Below are 18,398 nucleotides of genomic sequence, written 5' to 3' on the forward strand. Positions count from 1 at the left end.
TTAATTAGCCTCTGTTAAATATTGGTTTTAGCATTCTGTAAAAGTTTAACCAGGACAATCATAGGTTCAGTTTGTTCATCTCCTGTCCTCCCCTGCATGGTGCATCTAACCTACAGCACATCCTCAGAAAGGCTCCTGATTCACATCTACTGTCTGCTTTTAAGGCTAGGCTTAAAACTTTCCTTTTTGATAAAGCTTCTAGTTAGAGTGGCTCAGGTTATCCTGAGCTATCTCTATAGTTATGCTGCTATAGGCTTAGACTGCTGGACGACATAGGGACCCCTATTTCATCATTCTGCTTCATTCTATCTCTATTCTCCCACTCTGCAGAATCTGTTAGTTCAATCTCTAACGTTCTGCTCTCTCTGCTTTTTCTCATAGTAGCTTCATCTGGTCTGTTCCTGTTTGGCTGTGACTCCATCCTGGAGAGAAATATCAGCTGTGCTGCTGCCATCAACACCTTTGTTTCTAGATGTTGGAGATCGGCCTGTTTTTCAATGTAGTCCTGTTTCTCTGTTTGTGAATAACTGGATGTGCTCTCTTCATGGGAGCTGGCTAGGAGCTCCTCTGCCTGGCTGTGAGTTTCCTGGACGGGGCCGCCTTTTACAGCTTCTTTTTTTATCTATGCTTCTTTTTCTATGTCTGCTTCTGTCTCCTTGAACCCAAGTTGGCCTCAGCAGACGGCTGCTCACACTGAGCCTGGTTGTGGTTCTGCTGATGAGGTATTGCTGAAATCAGCTGGTTTTCCTTAGATAGCGATCTTTAAACCAACCACGTGTTGTGATTTGGCACTATAGAAATAAAATGAATTGAATTAGGGCTGCAACAACGAATCGATAAAATCGACTTTTAAAAGCGTTGGCAACGAATTTCATCATCGATTAGTTGTGTCGCACGATTAATGCATCATCCACTGCCGTCTTCATCACTGCCACTTGATTGAAACGCGGGAAGAAAAAAAAATACGGCAGAGCGAGCCAGCGCCGCAGGTGAGCAAAGGCTGTTTTCAAAAGGCAGTAACGTCAACTGTTCTAATGACCGATACCGCAAAAGCAAGCTGCGTCTCAATTCGCAGACAGCCTGCGCTTTGTAAAGCGAAAAAAGTCATAACATGCAACTTTTGTAAAAACAAATTAACATGGCACAGAAGCACCACTGTTATGATGCAGCACCTGAAAAGAAAACACGTTGGAGCCTTCGATGGCAGTGAAGAGAGCTGATCAGCAGGGTGAGCGGCCATGTTTGTTTGGTTTCAAAGTGGGGAAACGTAACGTTAGTTTCTCAGGTAGCTCATCTGATGCTGTCCTTACCGTGTTAGTAGGTTACAGAGAGTGATAAGGTTGGCTACTTATTTTACTTTTAATTTCATTTGAATTAGCTTAATCAGCGTTTATATTTTCTTTATAAATAAATTAACTTGCAAATTATGAGGGCAAGGCTTTTAAAGTTTAAATCTTCTGGCAAAGATAAAGTAAAGATCCTGCAATTTATGGAAGTAAAGCAGAATAAAATCCAGCAACATCAGTAATATGTCAATTAATTATCTGCCACATTCCCATGTAAATATCTGTCTTTGGAGGATGTGTTTTTTAGCACCCCTAGTTCTCTCATTTTTATTCCAAATACAATTTATAATTTGAATCACAGGCTATTTTTATCTCTATGGTTCAGTATTTTCTCAAGTAGCAACTTTAACTGTTATACTTTCCTGTCTTAAAAGGCAGAACTCTTCTAGTCTAAAAAAACTCATTTGTTGAAATGGGGGGGCCTGTAGTTTGAACCCCTTAGGGGCTTTAAAAACAAAAATGTCTTTTTTTTGCGCTTTATGAAACAAAGTAGCCTATATTTTGTGGATGTACAGCTACATTTCTCATGTAAGTTTGCGTAGTTTTAACACAAACATTTATTTTTCATATTGCACCAGTACAGTTAATGAGCAACCTGTACTTGTGTGCTTGTTTGTTCTGTCTAAAATGTTTATTTTGGAATACAGAGGTTAATATAAAAAAATATTTTTTGTCCGATTCATCGATTAATCGAAAAAATAATCGGCCGATTCATCGATTTTTAAAATAATCGTTAGTTGCAGCCTTAAATTGAATTCAACAAAACATCTAGTTAATTTATGCTGATATCAGAGAGGGGCCAGACTTCAGCCTCTGATGGTGAATGAGTTATAGCTCCGTAAACGGAAATCATGTCCAAAGCCAAATGGTAGTGAAGCAGGATAAACTTTGCCTCTCATAATCTGTTAATCTGTCAGCTAAATTGGCAGTCTCTCACAAACAGAAGCGGTTTAAACCGGCTCAGGCCTCTACCACATTGCTTATTATTCTGCTGGGTATTATTCTGGTTCATCATGATGGACGTTAGCACAGCTGGCCAATGAGGAGGAGCAGGAAGAGAAGGAGGAGACGCTCTGCCACAATCTGTGTCAAACTTTGACACAGATATGCAATGCCTCTTTTTGTGTCTCAGACAACAAACTGAATTTCCAAACCTGAAGTGCAGCGATTTATCTAAAACGGGGGAAATCAATACATCTCTACCCATCTGAGTGCGCAACCTGTAAATAGTAAAAGAGTTTATCCAGAGCTTTTCTGGTCAGAGCGATCTATCAAACAGCCACATTCAAACATCACTGCACAGATCCATTGCCTTGCTGAGGGGCACATAAACCTTTACCGAAGGAAGATGGTTTTGAACCCAAAGTTTTAGATGCTACAGAAACATTCTTCCCACTAAACCACTAAGATGGAACAGAAAGCACAAGCAGAGTCACTGGGAAGATATTAAGACCACTAACACAAATTTATTCTATTATGGAAACTCATCAACTTTAAAACATACATGAAATATTGCTCCAAGCTCAGGTAAGAATATATGATTTCATTTTATAGATAAAATATCAGAAAAGAGCATAAGGACATTTTAAAAACCACAAAATGAGATCTACCTTAATAAACGAGGGGATAAATGATACAGACAGTCTAAACCCAATATAAGAATAAAACATTTTAAGGGGAAAAAAATGTGATGTTCTACACTAAAAATAATGTTTGATCGGTGGCTCAAGCTGTAGTTTGTGGCTTTAATAATTCAGAATAAGCTTGACCCGATCGGGCTCTAAAGTCAGAATTTATAAATGGAATAATGTAATCTCTTCTTTTGTTCCGCTTATCAGTCGATGTCCAAAGTTTAGAGCAGCTGAAGGGAATTCCCTTTATTACATTACTTTGGTTTTATTGTCCTTGCAGCAGCATACGGAAGAGGATTAGGGCCACTGGGAAAAAAAAAAAGTTTACTGATTTTAAAAATTTATTTCAGTTTAGTATGGGAAAAAATCAGAATTCTGACTTTAATCTCAGAATTCTGACTTTAATCTCAGAATTCTGACAGATAACAAACATGTTAGAATCAAGCCATAGCCATGTCTGTTTTAGAGACTTTTTTCTCAGAATTCTGACTTTTTTCTCAGAATTCTGACTATTTTCTCAGAATTCTGACCTTTTTCTCAAAATTTTGACTTTTTTCTCAGAATTCTGACAGCTAACAAACATGTTAGCATCAAGCCATAGCCATGTCTGTTTTTAATGACCTTCTGCTCCTCCATTAATGAGGCGACCCCTTGGGCACGTAAAAAGTTGCCTAATTCCGTAATTTTTCCACCAATGTGTTACTGGCCACCTCAAACAACTCACATCTCTGTGAGTGAAGCTAAGTGCTCCACATCTCTTCCTTCATGGTGCCCATCTACATTAAGATCCAAAATTCTGAGATTAAAATCAGAATTCTGAGAAAAAAGTCAGAATTCTGAATTTTTTCCATGTTAAACTGAAATAAAATAAAAAAATCAGTTAACTTTTTTGTTTTTTTCAGTGGCCCTAATCCTCTTCCGTGCCAGCATGAATAACCATCACATGTTTGTTTCAAGATGGCCGGTGACTGAATACAACACCAGATTCCTGAAGTTTGGCTTAACGGTGGAGTTCCAGAGTTCAATATGTTGCCTGCGCAGAGGAACCAAAATGCTGTTTTCTCAGAGTTCAACTGAAGGTAGTAACTTTTTAGCTAGTTGGTGATTACTTTATGGCACAAATAATGCAAAAAACAATGATATTTTTAAAGATCTGAATGTCATCTGCATAGAAGGGCATAAAAGTGATGTGAGCAAAAGTATTACCAATCTGCATATGAGGGGGGTGTTTGTATAGCATGCAACAAGAAAACAGACCAAAACAGAGCCTTAGGCTAACCCACATTAACTCAGCAAACTAATCATATGGTTTAAACAGACACTGATGCTCCTGTTTGAATGGCATCCAAACCACTTTAAAGGTTTAAAGGCTGTTAAAGGTCATAATCTGCAGCCATCTTATGCACATCTAATGTATATATGCCAATTGTGTGAAAATGATCAGTTATCAGATTAACTCAGGGAATGTTGTACAATTAAGAGTTGTCTTTTTTTTTTTACTCTTTCTGAGATTAATTTTGTTCTAAAAAAAGGTAAAAAACAATCCACTGGACTTTGTTTCCAAGTTTGAAGACGTTTCGGTTCCCATCCAGGAAGCTTTTTCAATTTAAAATGTCAGAAATGGAGTTGAGTTTGATGCTTTAGAGAGTGAACCACTAACAAAGCCTTGTTTTGGCTTAGACAACATGCAGAGTGAAACGGACTAACTTGGCCAACCCCTTTGGAACCATCCGTTTGCTGGGCTACCCTATAAAGCATCGAACTCAACTCTATTCCTGACATTTTAAATTCAAAGAGCTTCCTGTATGGGAAGCGAAAAATCATTAAAACTGGAACCAAAGTCCAGTGGATTGTTTAACTTTTTTGGAAGGACTATGACCTGGATGACTGGGAATCTTCGCCAGAAAGCTAAATTGTGCCACAATTACCTGATAATGCAGTAATTATAAAAACTGCACTTTATATTTTACCCTCTGAGGTTTTTTTTCCCCCTCTTTACTAGGGAATAGAACCTATGAATGCTGTTCTATTTTTTATCATTTAATCCTGTGTGTATCTGTAAGCTTTCTGCTGTAAAGCAGAAAATTAATATAAATTAATATAAATATATTAATATAAATACATAGTTAGCATGGCCATCTCTGCCCCTACATAGTTAGCATGGCCATCACTGCCCCTACATAGTTAGCATGGCTAGCACTGCCCCTACAGAGTTAGCATGGCTAGCGCTGCCCCTACAGTTTTGCATGGCTAGCACTGCCCCTAAATAGTTAGCATGGCTATCACTGCTCCTACATAGTTAGCATGGCTATCACTGCTCCTACATAGTTAGCATGGCTAGCACTGCTCCTAAATAGTTAGCATGGCTAGCACTGCCCCTACATAGTAAGCATGGCTATCACTGCCCCTACAGAGTTAGCATGGCTATCACTGCCCCCACTTATTTAGCATGGCTATCACTGCCCCTACATAGTTTGCATGGCTATCACTGCCCCTACAGAGTTTGCATGGCTATCACTGCTCCTACATAGTTAGCATGGCTATCACTGCTCCTACATAGTTAGCATGGCTAGCACTGCCCCTAAATAGTTAGCATGGCTATCACTGCCCCTACATAGTTAGCATGGCTATCACTGCCCCTACATAGTTTGCATGGCTATCCCTGCCCCTACATAGTTTGCATGGCTATCACTGCTCCTACATAGTTAGCATGGCTATCACTGCTCCTACATAGTTAGCATGGCTAGCACTGCCCCTAAATAGTTAGCATGGCTATCACTGCCCCTACATAGTTAGCATGGCTATCACTGCCCCTACATAGTTTGCATGGCTATCACTGCCCCTACAGAGTTAGCATGGCTATCACTGCCCCTACATAGTTTGCATGGCTATCACTGCCCCTACATAGTTTGCATGGCTATCACTGCTCCTACATAGTTAGCATGGCTATCACTGCTCCTACATAGTTAGCATGGCTAGCACTGCCCCTAAATAGTTAGCATGGCTATCACTGCCCCTACATAGTTAGCATGGCTATCACTGCCCCTACATAGTTTGCATGGCTATCACTGCCCCTACAGAGTTAGCATGGCATTCACTGAACCCACATACTTAGCATGGCTATCACTGCCCCTACATAGTAAGCATGGCTATCACTGCCCCTACAGAGTTAGCATGGCATTCACTGAACCCACATACTTAGCATGGCTATCACTGCCCCTACATAGTTTGCATGGCTATCACTGCCCCTACAGAGTTAGCATGGCATTCACTGAACCCACATACTTAGCATGGCTATCACTGCCCCTACATAGTTAGCATGGCTATCACTGCCCCTACAGAGTTAGCATGGCTATCACTGCCCCTACAGAGTTAGCATGGCATTCACTGAACCCACATACTTAGCATGGCTATCACTGCCCCTACATAGTTAGCATGGCTATCACTGCCCCTACATACTTAGCATGGCTATCGCTGCCCCTACATAGTTAGCATGGCAATCGCTGCCCCTACAGAGTTAGCATGGCATTCACTGAACCTACATACTTAGCATGGCTATCACTTCCCCTACAGAGTTAGCATGGCTAGCACTGCCCCTACATAGTTAGCATGGCTATCACTGCCCCTACAGAGTTAGCATGGCTATCATTGCCCCTACATAGTTAGCATGGCTATCGCTGCCCATACAGGTTTAGCATGGCTATCGCTGCCCCTACATAGTTAGCATGGCTATCGCTGCCCCTACATAGTTAGCATGGCTATCGCTGCCCCTACATAGTTAGCATGGCTATCGCTGCCCCTACATACTTAGCATGGCTAGCGCTGCCCCTACAGAGTTAGCATGGCTATCCCTGCCCCTACATAGTTACCATGGCTATCGCCGCCCCTACATAGTTAGCATGGCTATCGCTGCCCCTACAGAGTTAGCATGGCTAGCGCTGCCCCTACATAGTTAGCATGGCTATCGCTGCCCCTACATAGTTAGCATGGCTATCGCTGCCCCTACATAGTTAGCATGGCTAGCGCTGCCCCTACATAGTTAGCATGGCTATCCCTGCCCCTACATAGTTAGCATGGCTATCGCTGCCCCTACATACTTAGCATGGCTAGCGCTGCCCCTACAGAGTTAGCATGGCTATCCCTGCCCCTACATAGTTACCATGGCTATCGCTGCCCCTACATAGTTAGCATGGCTATCGCTGCCCCTACACAGTTAGCATGGCTATCGCTGCCCCTACACAGTTAGCATGGCTATCGCTGCCACCATATAGATAGCATGGCTATCGCTGCCCCTACGTAGTTAGCATGGCTATCGCTGCCCCTACGAAGTTAGCATGGCTATCGCTGCCCCTACGTAGTTAGCATGGCTATCGCTGCCCCTACGTAGTTAGCATGGCTATCGCTGCCCCTACATAGTTAGCATGGCAATCGCTGCCCCTACAGAGTTAGCATGGCATTCACTGAACCTACATACTTAGCATGGCTATCACTTCCCCTACAGAGTTAGCATGGCTAGCACTGCCCCTACATAGTTAGCATGGCTATCACTGCCCCTACAGAGTTAGCATGGCTATCATTGCCCCTACATAGTTAGCATGGCTATCGCTGCCCATACAGGTTTAGCATGGCTATCGCTGCCCCTACATAGTTAGCATGGCTATCGCTGCCCCTACATAGTTAGCATGGCTATCGCTGCCCCTACATAGTTAGCATGGCTATCGCTGCCCCTACATACTTAGCATGGCTAGCGCTGCCCCTACAGAGTTAGCATGGCTATCCCTGCCCCTACATAGTTACCATGGCTATCGCCGCCCCTACATAGTTAGCATGGCTATCGCTGCCCCTACAGAGTTAGCATGGCTAGCGCTGCCCCTACATAGTTAGCATGGCTATCGCTGCCCCTACATAGTTAGCATGGCTATCGCTGCCCCTACATAGTTAGCATGGCTAGCGCTGCCCCTACATAGTTAGCATGGCTATCCCTGCCCCTACATAGTTAGCATGGCTATCGCTGCCCCTACATACTTAGCATGGCTAGCGCTGCCCCTACAGAGTTAGCATGGCTATCCCTGCCCCTACATAGTTACCATGGCTATCGCTGCCCCTACATAGTTAGCATGGCTATCGCTGCCCCTACACAGTTAGCATGGCTATCGCTGCCCCTACACAGTTAGCATGGCTATCGCTGCCACCATATAGATAGCATGGCTATCGCTGCCCCTACGTAGTTAGCATGGCTATCGCTGCCCCTACGAAGTTAGCATGGCTATCGCTGCCCCTACGTAGTTAGCATGGCTATCGCTGCCCCTACGTAGTTAGCATGGCTATCGCTGCCCCTACAGAGTTTTTTTTCTCCTCCAGATTTCCTCTGTTGTGCCCAGGATGACCTGCCCTGTCGCGGGAGCATGCATCGCCCTAAACTCACACCCATTGATGAGAAAACAGATTGAAATTTGAACGAAAAGGGCAATTTTAACCATATTCTTAATGTTTTCATATTTCTTATAAATGGATGCCTTAAAATAGATCGTTTTGGGGGAAAGATAAATTGGAATTGATAAGATTTTACTTGTATAGAGACACGTTCCAGTCGATGTGCTTCAGTCAGTGTGTGATGAATAAATTCTCTGATCAGTGGATGTAGATTCCCCATTTTGCTATCAGCACCATTCTAGAAAATTTCTGACACTTTCTTTGTTAAACTTAGAACCTGGAACCTGCTGGAGATTCCCTCCCCTCCTTATTTTCACATTTATTGTCCCAGACTTATGTAATTCATACCACAACCACAGAGAGCAGGTATGATTATGTGGAGAAACTTGCATAATTACTATAATAACTTGCAACATTATTTCTCAAACTAAGCAGGGGAGGGAGATCTGGGAAAATTAGAACCTGGAACCTACTGAAGATTCCCTCCCCTCCTTATTTTCACATTCCCTAAATCGTGTTGTCTTTGCTGCTCGGCTGCAGGCTGTGCGCTACTCGTAAGCGTAACCTGCCAAATGTTGAAAGGGCAATATTATCACCATTACTGTTAATATATAGTAGACATTCACACATTCAGTGATAAAATGTCACAGGGGAAGGTATGGCTAGATGTTCATATAAGAAGGAGGATGCCATCCCCTATCATCCCCCAACTCCAGTACTGAATATAACAACAAAAACAGAATTAAAATTGAACACACAAAATAACTTAGAAAACTTACACTTAAATATACAAATTAACACGACATATATCTACATTTATTGTTTATTATATGTTGATGATTCCGTACTACAGATTGTCAAATCAAATAAAAAAACTGAAACAAAATGCACATAATACAATAAAAAATGTTGATTTACCTGTAGAGCCGAGCCATAAGTTCTTCTGCAGGCAGAGAGCAAGCTGACGGCTGATCAAGGCGCTCGCCATGACCGAGGATGAGCGGCGATGGAGAGAGGCGGACTCTGCTCTCAGGGACTGACCTCAAACAGCCACCTGCAGACACGGGGATGGCGATGGAGAGCTGAGTCAGAGAGGAGAGGGAGCGAGAGGGCCGAGCTGATGGAGAGGAAGGAGAAGTGATGAGCTCTCCGGTTTGCTTCTGCTGGCTGTGATAAATCACCAGCAGCCAGTCCCCCCCCACCCCCGATATCACGCCCATCCCGGCTAATCAGGAGTTAATGTGTCAGATTTTTACTATATGAGTCATTCATCAACTTCCAGTTACTTTCTGCTGCTTAAAGACATTTCAGGGGGAAAATAACCAAACGTCACTCTGTGGGAAAATCAAAGATGTTCTAGTAGAAGCCAGATAAGCTAAGCTGTGTGGGGCTCTACACTGCACAAAACTGAAATCCAATCAAGTCTTTTTTTTCTGAAAATAAGTGCATTTTTTCTTTAATTGAGCAGGTAAGCGACTTTGCAAATAGAATAAAACACTTCACATTACAGAAAATTCAACTGTAGTCCCTTATTTCTAGTGTATAACATCTAATTATCTTATTTTAAGGCTAAACATACTCTTGTTATTGGCAAATAATCTTATTTACCTGCTCAAATTAAGGGTGAATACATTTATTATAAGAATTTTCAACTCATTTTAAGATTGTTTTTGCATTGAAATGCCTGAGGACAGACATGTGACGCTCAATATATGAGGTTGACTTGGATGTCTGCTCCTTCCTCAGCTCTTATGCAACGCAGGCTGCAGGAACAGGAATATTCCGGTTGTCTGCTTTCCACAGAAAACCCCAAACCTTCAGACACTCATGTTCGCCCACACGGAGCAAAAAGAACCCCCCCCCACCCACCGACACACATATATGCACACCCAGTCTCTTGGCAACAACTCATGAACTGGATCAAACTGGTTTGGGTTGGAGAGTTACACAAGACTGCATCCATGGGTCTGGGTGGGGTGTGCAACAGAACGGGGTGCAAAACAAAGTGATGGGGGGGGGCAGAATGTGAACAAGGAGTAAACAGAGCAAGGCTCGTTTCTGGAGCCATTTTTACATCTTTTCATCTCCAGAGCATCAATCAGGCTGCAAAACTGTTCCCTGGAGCTAAATCTAAATAACTCTTATTCTTTGATGCTGTGTTGATTCCATCCGCAGACGGTTTTGTAATAAAAGCATCTTGTTGTCTGAATTAACCAGCAGTTCTGATTTTGGGGGCTTAAGGCGACGTTTTCCCTTCCATCCTTGTTTTGTTGTGATTCCTAAGCAGCAACAGGAGGCGGGACTCTGAAGATGAACATGTTGAAGTTTGAAGTCTGATAGCGAAGCACGGAGCTGACCTGGGTACCGTGGAGGGTCATGCAAACAATTCCTCAAATGCGCCATAATCATATGAGGGAAACTAGAACAGATATAAGGATGGTAAGGAGGTGAGGCATTCAATTTACTATTTTGATTGGGTAAAAAGTCAAGTCAGATAGGAAGCACAACTCAGAGATCCACCAGCAGGCTTAGCACATGGCGTAGGGTAACCGCCCGTTAGCATGTTGCCTAGCATGTCAGCGGTCGTTAAAGTGGCAGGAAGGTTTTATTGTCCAGGAAAGAACAGATTTATATCTGACAGTAAATCTTATCTTTATTTTTTTCCTCGTCTTTGCAACGTTTATCTTTTGACACAGACGCTGGATGCTGACTGTTCAAGAAACACAAAGGAGGTCAGAGAGTTATGGAGGCGTTCTAACAAACTTCTGATAGCCTGTTATGAACCTGCTCAGCCTCTGTGGAGCAAAATTAAATGATCGTTTTATCTAAATATTTCAGATCAAACTGATTTTACTGAGTAAATATAAACTTATGCTTTTAAAATAACTGACTTTTTTTAGTGCAATGCAATCCTGGCGGTCCCTAAAAGGACTGGTGAATTCTGTCTGGTCTGAGGAGACCAAAGTGGAGCGATTGGAAGAGAAGAATCTGGGATTTCCTGACAGTCGGACCTGATGGAGGTGGCGTGATGGTGCTGCCTGCCATTTCAGGAACCTAATTATTTCACGGGTTCTGCCGCAGAACAAGAGAGAACCAGAAAGTTTCCCTCTGAAACCTCGGAAAAAAGGAACATGTTTTTCCTTAGAAGAACTGTTAAGGATTCGGGAACTTCTGACACACCTGGTAGTTGAATAGTCATGCTGCTATAGGCTTAGACTGCTGGAGGACATAGGGACCCCTTTTTCATCATTCTGCTTCATTCTATCTCTATTCTCCCACTCTGCAGAATCTGTTAGTTCAATCTCTAACGTTCTGCTCTCTCTGCTTTTTCTCATAGTAGCTTCATCTGGTCTGTTCCTGTTTGGCTGTGACTCCATCCTGGAGAGAAATATCAGCTGTGCTGCTGCCATCAACACCTTTGTTTCTAGATGTTGGAGCTTGGCCTGTTTTCCAGTGTAGTCCTGTTTCTCTGACTGTGACTAACTGGATGTGCTCTCTTCATCCTCTGACATGTGAGCTGGCTCGGAGCTCGTCTGCCTGGCTGTGTGTTTCCTGGACGGGGCCGCCTTTTACAGCGGCTTTTGTATCTATGCTTCTTTTTCTATGTCTGCTTCTGTCTCCTTGAACCCCTTTTAACCCCCTTTTATAACTCTTTTTTTTTTCACGTTTACCCGATGTATTCCAGCATCCAGCTGCCATGCACGTGGGCATTGTCAGTTTCACTATAGCTCTGGTGTATTGCAATGGTGAAGTCCTCTGGAAATCTTCAATAATTGTTGTTGATTGCAGATGTGTCTAGTAGTTCCCATTTATTTAGCTTGGAAAGCGGGGAGAATGGCGCTAGGCTTACCGCACCGTGACGTCACTGCTGGAAGATGGCAGGAGGGAGGGGTTACTATATTTGCGCAAAAATGGCCGCCCCTAGACTCAGTGATCACAACGAAAATTATTAGTTGTTTTTTTTACTGATTAACACTAAATTAATTAAATCACAGCATTAGTTTTAGGTATAAATAATGATCCATTGATTGTTAATTCGTTGCAGACTTTTCCTTTAAGATCTGCTCTGAGCAGGTAAAAGTTTGCACCTGAATGAAGATGCGCCAAACCTTCATCATCATCTTTCTGAATCGTCCGAATAACTTCACCCCTTTGCTTGTTCTGATCTAAAGAGCCTTTATTCGGTCCTTTTCTTTATGTTCAGTTCTTGAGACTCAGGCCTGCAGGGACATTACTCTTGGAGATCTGTGTTACATAATGTTCCTAATGAGGTCAGAGGAGCTTTGGAAAAGGATTTCCATTCAGAACCACAGAACGGCTGCTTAATGGAGCAGCAGCGCCATCATTTCAAAATGTTCTACTGGAAGCTTTATCTTTTCAATGTAAGAGACTCTGCAGAGTGGTGATGATACCAATGGGGGTTCTGAGCGTTTAGCTTGAGGGGTTGTGATTTTTTTCATGCATTAAAGATGATTTATCATTTCCAATCAGGATTCACTGAGATGTGACCAACGTTTCAATCCTCATCGCCCTGACGCTCTGCAATGTCAGCGACCACCACTGAAGGCCGCTTCAAACCATTCATTGCTATTCCACTCTCATGACCAAGTCAGGAAGTGCCAACCTGTCACCATGGCAACAAACCAGGCCAAAAAAAAAAGTGGGGGGTTTGCGTGAGCCTGGTTGTATAAAACGAAGAATCGGTTCAACTGGTGCCTCCTCAACACGGTTTATATAACCAGGAAATGAAGGATCTGGATCAGCGGTCCGGGTTTCCAATGAACCAGAAGCTTTAGGAGAGGAACTGGATGGGTTCGGAGAAAAACACAACAACTGTCGATCAAATCTACTTTCTTTCAGCTCCAAGTTACTTGTTTCATAGAAAACATCGAATCTGATTACTTTAAATGTTTCTTTTGATCTACACAATCAAATAGACCAAACCATCAAACAAGAAGAGGAGATGTTTCCTGGTTTTAAGCAGCTAATAAATAAATAAAACAGGATCTGAATTGAACCGGCTCAGATTCCCTCAATAACAATCCAAAACGGAGGGATTTCACAGCTGAACTCGAGTAACTAGATGAACTTTTGCCAGTAGCCATAATGTTATTTTCGATGAACGGATGTCCATTCGTTTATCTCTAGCTGATAGGGGTTTCGCAATGTCTATAAAGCTGTTTGTTTCTTTGCGATGAAGCTTGATCTAAACTGGTCTGCGCCGGTCTAGAACGACCTGCCCTTGATGATCTGAAAACTGCATTGACAAGAAAAGTGTTACGTAATCCCGGCTGCAGCATGTTGTTATTGAACGCTACAGCTGGTATACCGCTGCAGGATCTGAGTAGGCGTTCAGTCAAAGCTACTAGACGGAGACCTCTGGGAAGGTAAAGAACACGGAGGCATCTGGAAAACTCCGGAACCAAAATAAAAGCCTTGGATGCAAGAAAAGTACAGATTAATCCCCCCAACAAAAGAAAAAATCCAGCTGGATAATCCCAGCAGTTCGCTTGGAAAACAAAACTTTCCCCAGTACTCCTGCACTTATCAGTGTAAAGGGCAAAGGTCAGTCTTAAAACTAAGAACACATTTTAAAACCTACTGAGGCCTTAAGGCTTAGATTGAATGATGCATTAATCAGAATAGAGCCGCCTGGACTGAGCAGTTTGCAAACGGCTGCTCTCACTACATTATTCCAAGCTTTAAAGGAAAAGTCCGCTCATATTTAGAATTCAAACCTCTGAAAGTGCTTTAAATATGAAATTATTACCGCAGCGTGTCGTCACTACCGGAAGATGGCAGGAGTGAAGCGTTAAAAATGGCCATACTCAGACTTTTGGATAGTGACAAAAATTGTTTTTATTTTTTTACTGATTAACGCTAAATTCCTTAAATCACCGCAGACGTATTAGTTTTAGGTATAAATAATGATCCACTGATTATTCCTCGCTGACCGGAGTTTCTATCCAGAAATGTGGCGTAGTTTTAGTCGTCCGAATAATCATTAGAGGCGTGAATATGTTTATAATTACCAGTTGGCTCCAACTACCAGTTTTAGTCCGTGAGGCAGACACCCTGTCTACTTTTAAGGCTAGGCTTAAAACTTTCCTTTTTGATAAAGCTTCTAGTTAGAGTGGCTCAGGTTATCCTGAGCTATCTCTATAGTTCTGCTGCTATAGGCTTAGACTGCTGGAGGACATAGGGACCCCTTTTTCATCATTCTATCTCTATTCTCCCACTCTGCAGAATCTGTTACTTCAATCTCTAACGTTCTGCTCTCTCTGCTTTTTCTCATAGTAGCTTCATCTGGTCTGTTCCTGTTTGGCTGTGACTCCATCCTGGAGAGAAATATCAGCTGTGCTGCTGCCATCAACACCTTTGTTTGTAGATGTTGGAGCTTGGCCTGTTTTCCAGTGTAGTCCTGTTTCTCTGACTGTGACTAACTGGATGTGCTCTCTTCATCCTCTGACATGGGAGCTGGCTCTGAGCTCGTCTGCCTGGCTGTGTGTTTCCTGGACGGGGCCGCCTGTGGAGCTGGTTGACAGTTGCCTTTTGTATCTATGCTTCTTTTTCTATCTCTGCTTCTGTCTCCTTGAACCCCAGTGGGCCTCAGCAGATGGCCGCTCACACTGAGCCTGGTTCTGCTGGAGGTTTCTTCCTGTTCAAAGGGAGTTTTTCCTCTCCACTGTCACTACAAGCATGCTTAGTGTGAGGGATTCCTGGAGTCAATGAGTCGATGCAATCAGCTGGTTTTCCTTAGATAGAAAACTTTGAATCAATCTGACTGGATGATCTGGTGAACTGTAAAGTGCCTCGAGATGACATGATGTCAATTGGAGCTATAGAAATAAACTGAATTGAATTAAAATGGCAACATTTACTAAAAGTATCTGTTAGATTAAATGAAAAACCTGTTTATTTAAAAATGTTTTCCAGGTCCACAGGAGCAAACGCCCCAGCTATACAAACAGAAGGATTTACGGATTTCAGTCGTTTAATTCTGCTGATTTGGAGGATTTTATCTCACAACTAAAACCAAAACATTTCTCGGGAATTTTTAACCAGGCATCCGACCAGTATTGTAAACCCGGGAAACTATCTCAACGTTCTTCACTCAGTTGTGGCACCTTTTGCATGAACTTCTGTATCCATCCCCAGTGGTTCTGCTGGAAGGATTTAATCGTGGCCTTTTAGCTTCTCTCCATTGTCGGTTCTGGTTTCTCTCATCTACTTTTTTCTGAGGGTCTAGCTCACACCCATCTGCTGGCGTTTCCATGGTGACTAAAGCAGACATTTGTATGTTTAGTGGACAAATACCATGTCATGCTGGAGAATAAAACCAGCCTCTCCATAAATTAAATTAAATTTAGTTTATTTCTATAGAGCCAATTGTCATCTCACTTTACAGTTCACCGGATCATCCAGTCGAATTGATTCCAAATTTTCTGCTGATTGCATCAACTCATTGACTCTTCAGCAATCCCTCACACTAAGCATGCTGGTAGCGACAGTGGAGAGGAAAAACTCCCTTTTAACAGGAAGAAACCTCCAGCAGAACCAGGCTCAGTGTGAGCGGCCATCTGCTGAGGCCGACTGGGGTTCAAGGAGACAGAAGCAGAGATACAAACAGAAGCTCCACAGGCAGGAAAACACCAGGAAACACTCTGAGCCAGCCTCCATGTCAGAGGATGAAGAGAGCACATCCAGCTAGTCAGAAAATAAAGGTTCTGTTCTATGTGTTGTCTTCTCGATTCAGAGGGCCCCCTGCCTGTCTTTTCCTAGGGCCCCAAATTTCCTAAATCCACCCCTGACAGCAAGCATGTGAAAGCCAGCCTCTATCCTGCAGGTTTGCATCTTCAGCCCAGCTGATCTCCATGGATGGCTGATCTGTGCTGCAGGCCTGATGGAGGCAGAAAGAGGTTGTTATATAAACTAAAACTGTCTAACATTGCTGGGGAGCCGCAGTGCCTCCTGTGCTCTATGGAAGCCGATGAGCTGTCTTTGCGTTTCCAATCTGAGGAGATTCAGGATTAGATTAGAAAAATCCAGATTAGAACTGATGATCGAAGGCGCGTTCAAAATGGACATATTAAAGGTATTTTAGTTAAAGTGAAGATGTTTGACTCGTCAAACGTGCGGAGTTTCTCTCCTCCTGTCTGCGGGAGCGCCGCGCATCCAACCCGCTCATTGGGCCATTCTTCCATCCAGAGATGCTCGGAGGAGAAACTGCAGCTGGTTTTAACCGGATCTTACCGGATCCTGAGGGCTTCAACCCGACCCGGTACTACCGGCCGGCAGGATGAGCTCCGCTCAAACAGATGTTTGTTTGTGTGTGTGTGTGTGTGTGTGGGGGGGGGGGGGGGGGGGTGGGGGGGGGGTGGAGGTCCCAGCCACACCACGTGACCAGATGCTCGGACTGTTCCTGAGCGCGCGCGGAAACATTAAAAGCTGCGCGTGGTGCCGCTAACGGCAGAGAATCGGAGGACTTACCGGTGGAGGAGCGGCTGACGCTGCGGACTCGAGGCACCGAGGCTGCGGCTGCTGCTGCTGCTGCTGCTCCCTGACCGCTAGAGCTGCTCTCTGGGAGGGGGAGGGGCTTGCTCTGCCTGCACCCCCCCACCATCTGCTCCGGTCTGTCTCTCTTTTCCAGAACCAAACCAGTCTGGATCCGCATTTAGAGCCACATTCCCCACTTCAGATAATCTCCTGTTACAATCAATAAATGCCTGACATTAGATCCAGATGCTGGCTCTGCTGTTCTACATTAGGAAGATCTATGGGGAGTTAGCAATCAGGAGCAATATTTATGGTTTTTAGAGTGTTTTAAGAGGAAAATATGGGGGGAATCTTTTTTTTCTCTCTCTCTGTCATTAATTCATTTATAAAAAAAAATTACTTTGTTAAATAAATATTTAGTTTGGAGCTGAATATTTAGTTTGCAAATCAAATATTTTGTTTGTTAAATATTTACTTCCAGATTAAATATTTATTTAACAACGTAAATTTTTTATTAATGAATGAATGACAGAGAAAAAAATGACTTGGAATTATATATCCCCCTTACTTTTCTCTTAAAACGCTCTAAATAAACATAAGTATTGCCCCTAATGTTTGACTGCTTATCTTTCTAAACGTCGCGCCTTAGATCACAATGATCTCATTACTTCACAAAGTCACAAGTTAGTCTCAAGTCTTTATAGTTTAGTCTCAACTAGAGTTACAAGTCAAGACTAACTTGGTTCTAAATAATTCCAAGTCCTGTTTAATTTCAAATCATTGTGACAGTAAACTATGCCTGAAATTAGGAAACAATAAGGATCAATATAAGGTTTAGTTACTACATCTTGCTAAGTAGGTGTTTATGTTAAATAAGAGCATCAAGTCTTAAAAAAAACAAGTCCAAATCAGAAGTTATCAGTATTCAGGTTAAGGTCCAGTATTTCTGATATAATTAAAGCATCTTTCCCACTGAAAATAGCAGGTTAATGTGTGTTTTTCAAATACCCCTGGCACTGGCGGAAAACCCTGTTTAAACCTGGGATCAATGGGCTTTTAGTGGCAGTGGGAACAGCTCACTGATGCATGTCTACCCGCTGTTCTGTCAGATCAGCATACCCCATCAGACCCACATACCCATAGTTAATACCCATGCGTAAGACGTCAGGTACGCGTTTATCCCTTTAGTTTTGTACGGAAAATAGACTTTAAACTACCTCGACGGGCGTGTATCCCTTTAGTCATTTACAAAAAAAACAATGTAAGGTCAGATCGCCATACGGTTAAAAAAAACACCAAAAAGTAAGTAATTCCATTGTTTGTTTGTTTTTTGGTTTTTTGTACATTACTAAAGGGATACAAGTCGTTGAGGTAGTTTAAAGTGTATTTTTTGTACAAAACTAAAGGGATAAACAGGTATTGACTTTGGGTATGCTGGTCTGACTGGGTATGCTCATCTGACAGAACACTGGGTCAAACGACCCCGCAAGCG

General features: G+C 42.8%; 1 protein-coding gene across 2 annotated transcripts in view; it reads right to left on the minus strand.

The window, feature by feature from the left end:
* The window catches only part of abat (4-aminobutyrate aminotransferase), a 51,896-nt gene extending 34,848 nt beyond the window's left edge, over positions 1 to 17,048 (minus strand). The window contains exons 1-2 of one of the 2 annotated variants that reach the window (XM_038308434.1): positions 16,901 to 17,048; positions 9,329 to 9,464 (exon numbers count right to left, since the gene is read on the minus strand). In XM_038308434.1, coding sequence (XP_038164362.1) covers positions 9,329 to 9,398 — 70 coding nt within the window. In that variant the 5' untranslated portion in view covers positions 9,399 to 9,464; positions 16,901 to 17,048. Of the gene's footprint in view, positions 1 to 9,328; positions 9,528 to 16,900 lie in introns of both variants that reach the window. The other variant, XM_038308433.1, reaches the window with a different exon arrangement.
* Positions 17,049 to 18,398: the final 1,350 nt, after the last annotated feature.

This window comes from Cyprinodon tularosa, unplaced genomic scaffold (assembly GCF_016077235.1).
Source record: "Cyprinodon tularosa strain WSP-4 unplaced genomic scaffold, ASM1607723v1 ctg637, whole genome shotgun sequence".
Taxonomy (NCBI): domain Eukaryota; kingdom Metazoa; phylum Chordata; class Actinopteri; order Cyprinodontiformes; family Cyprinodontidae; genus Cyprinodon; species Cyprinodon tularosa.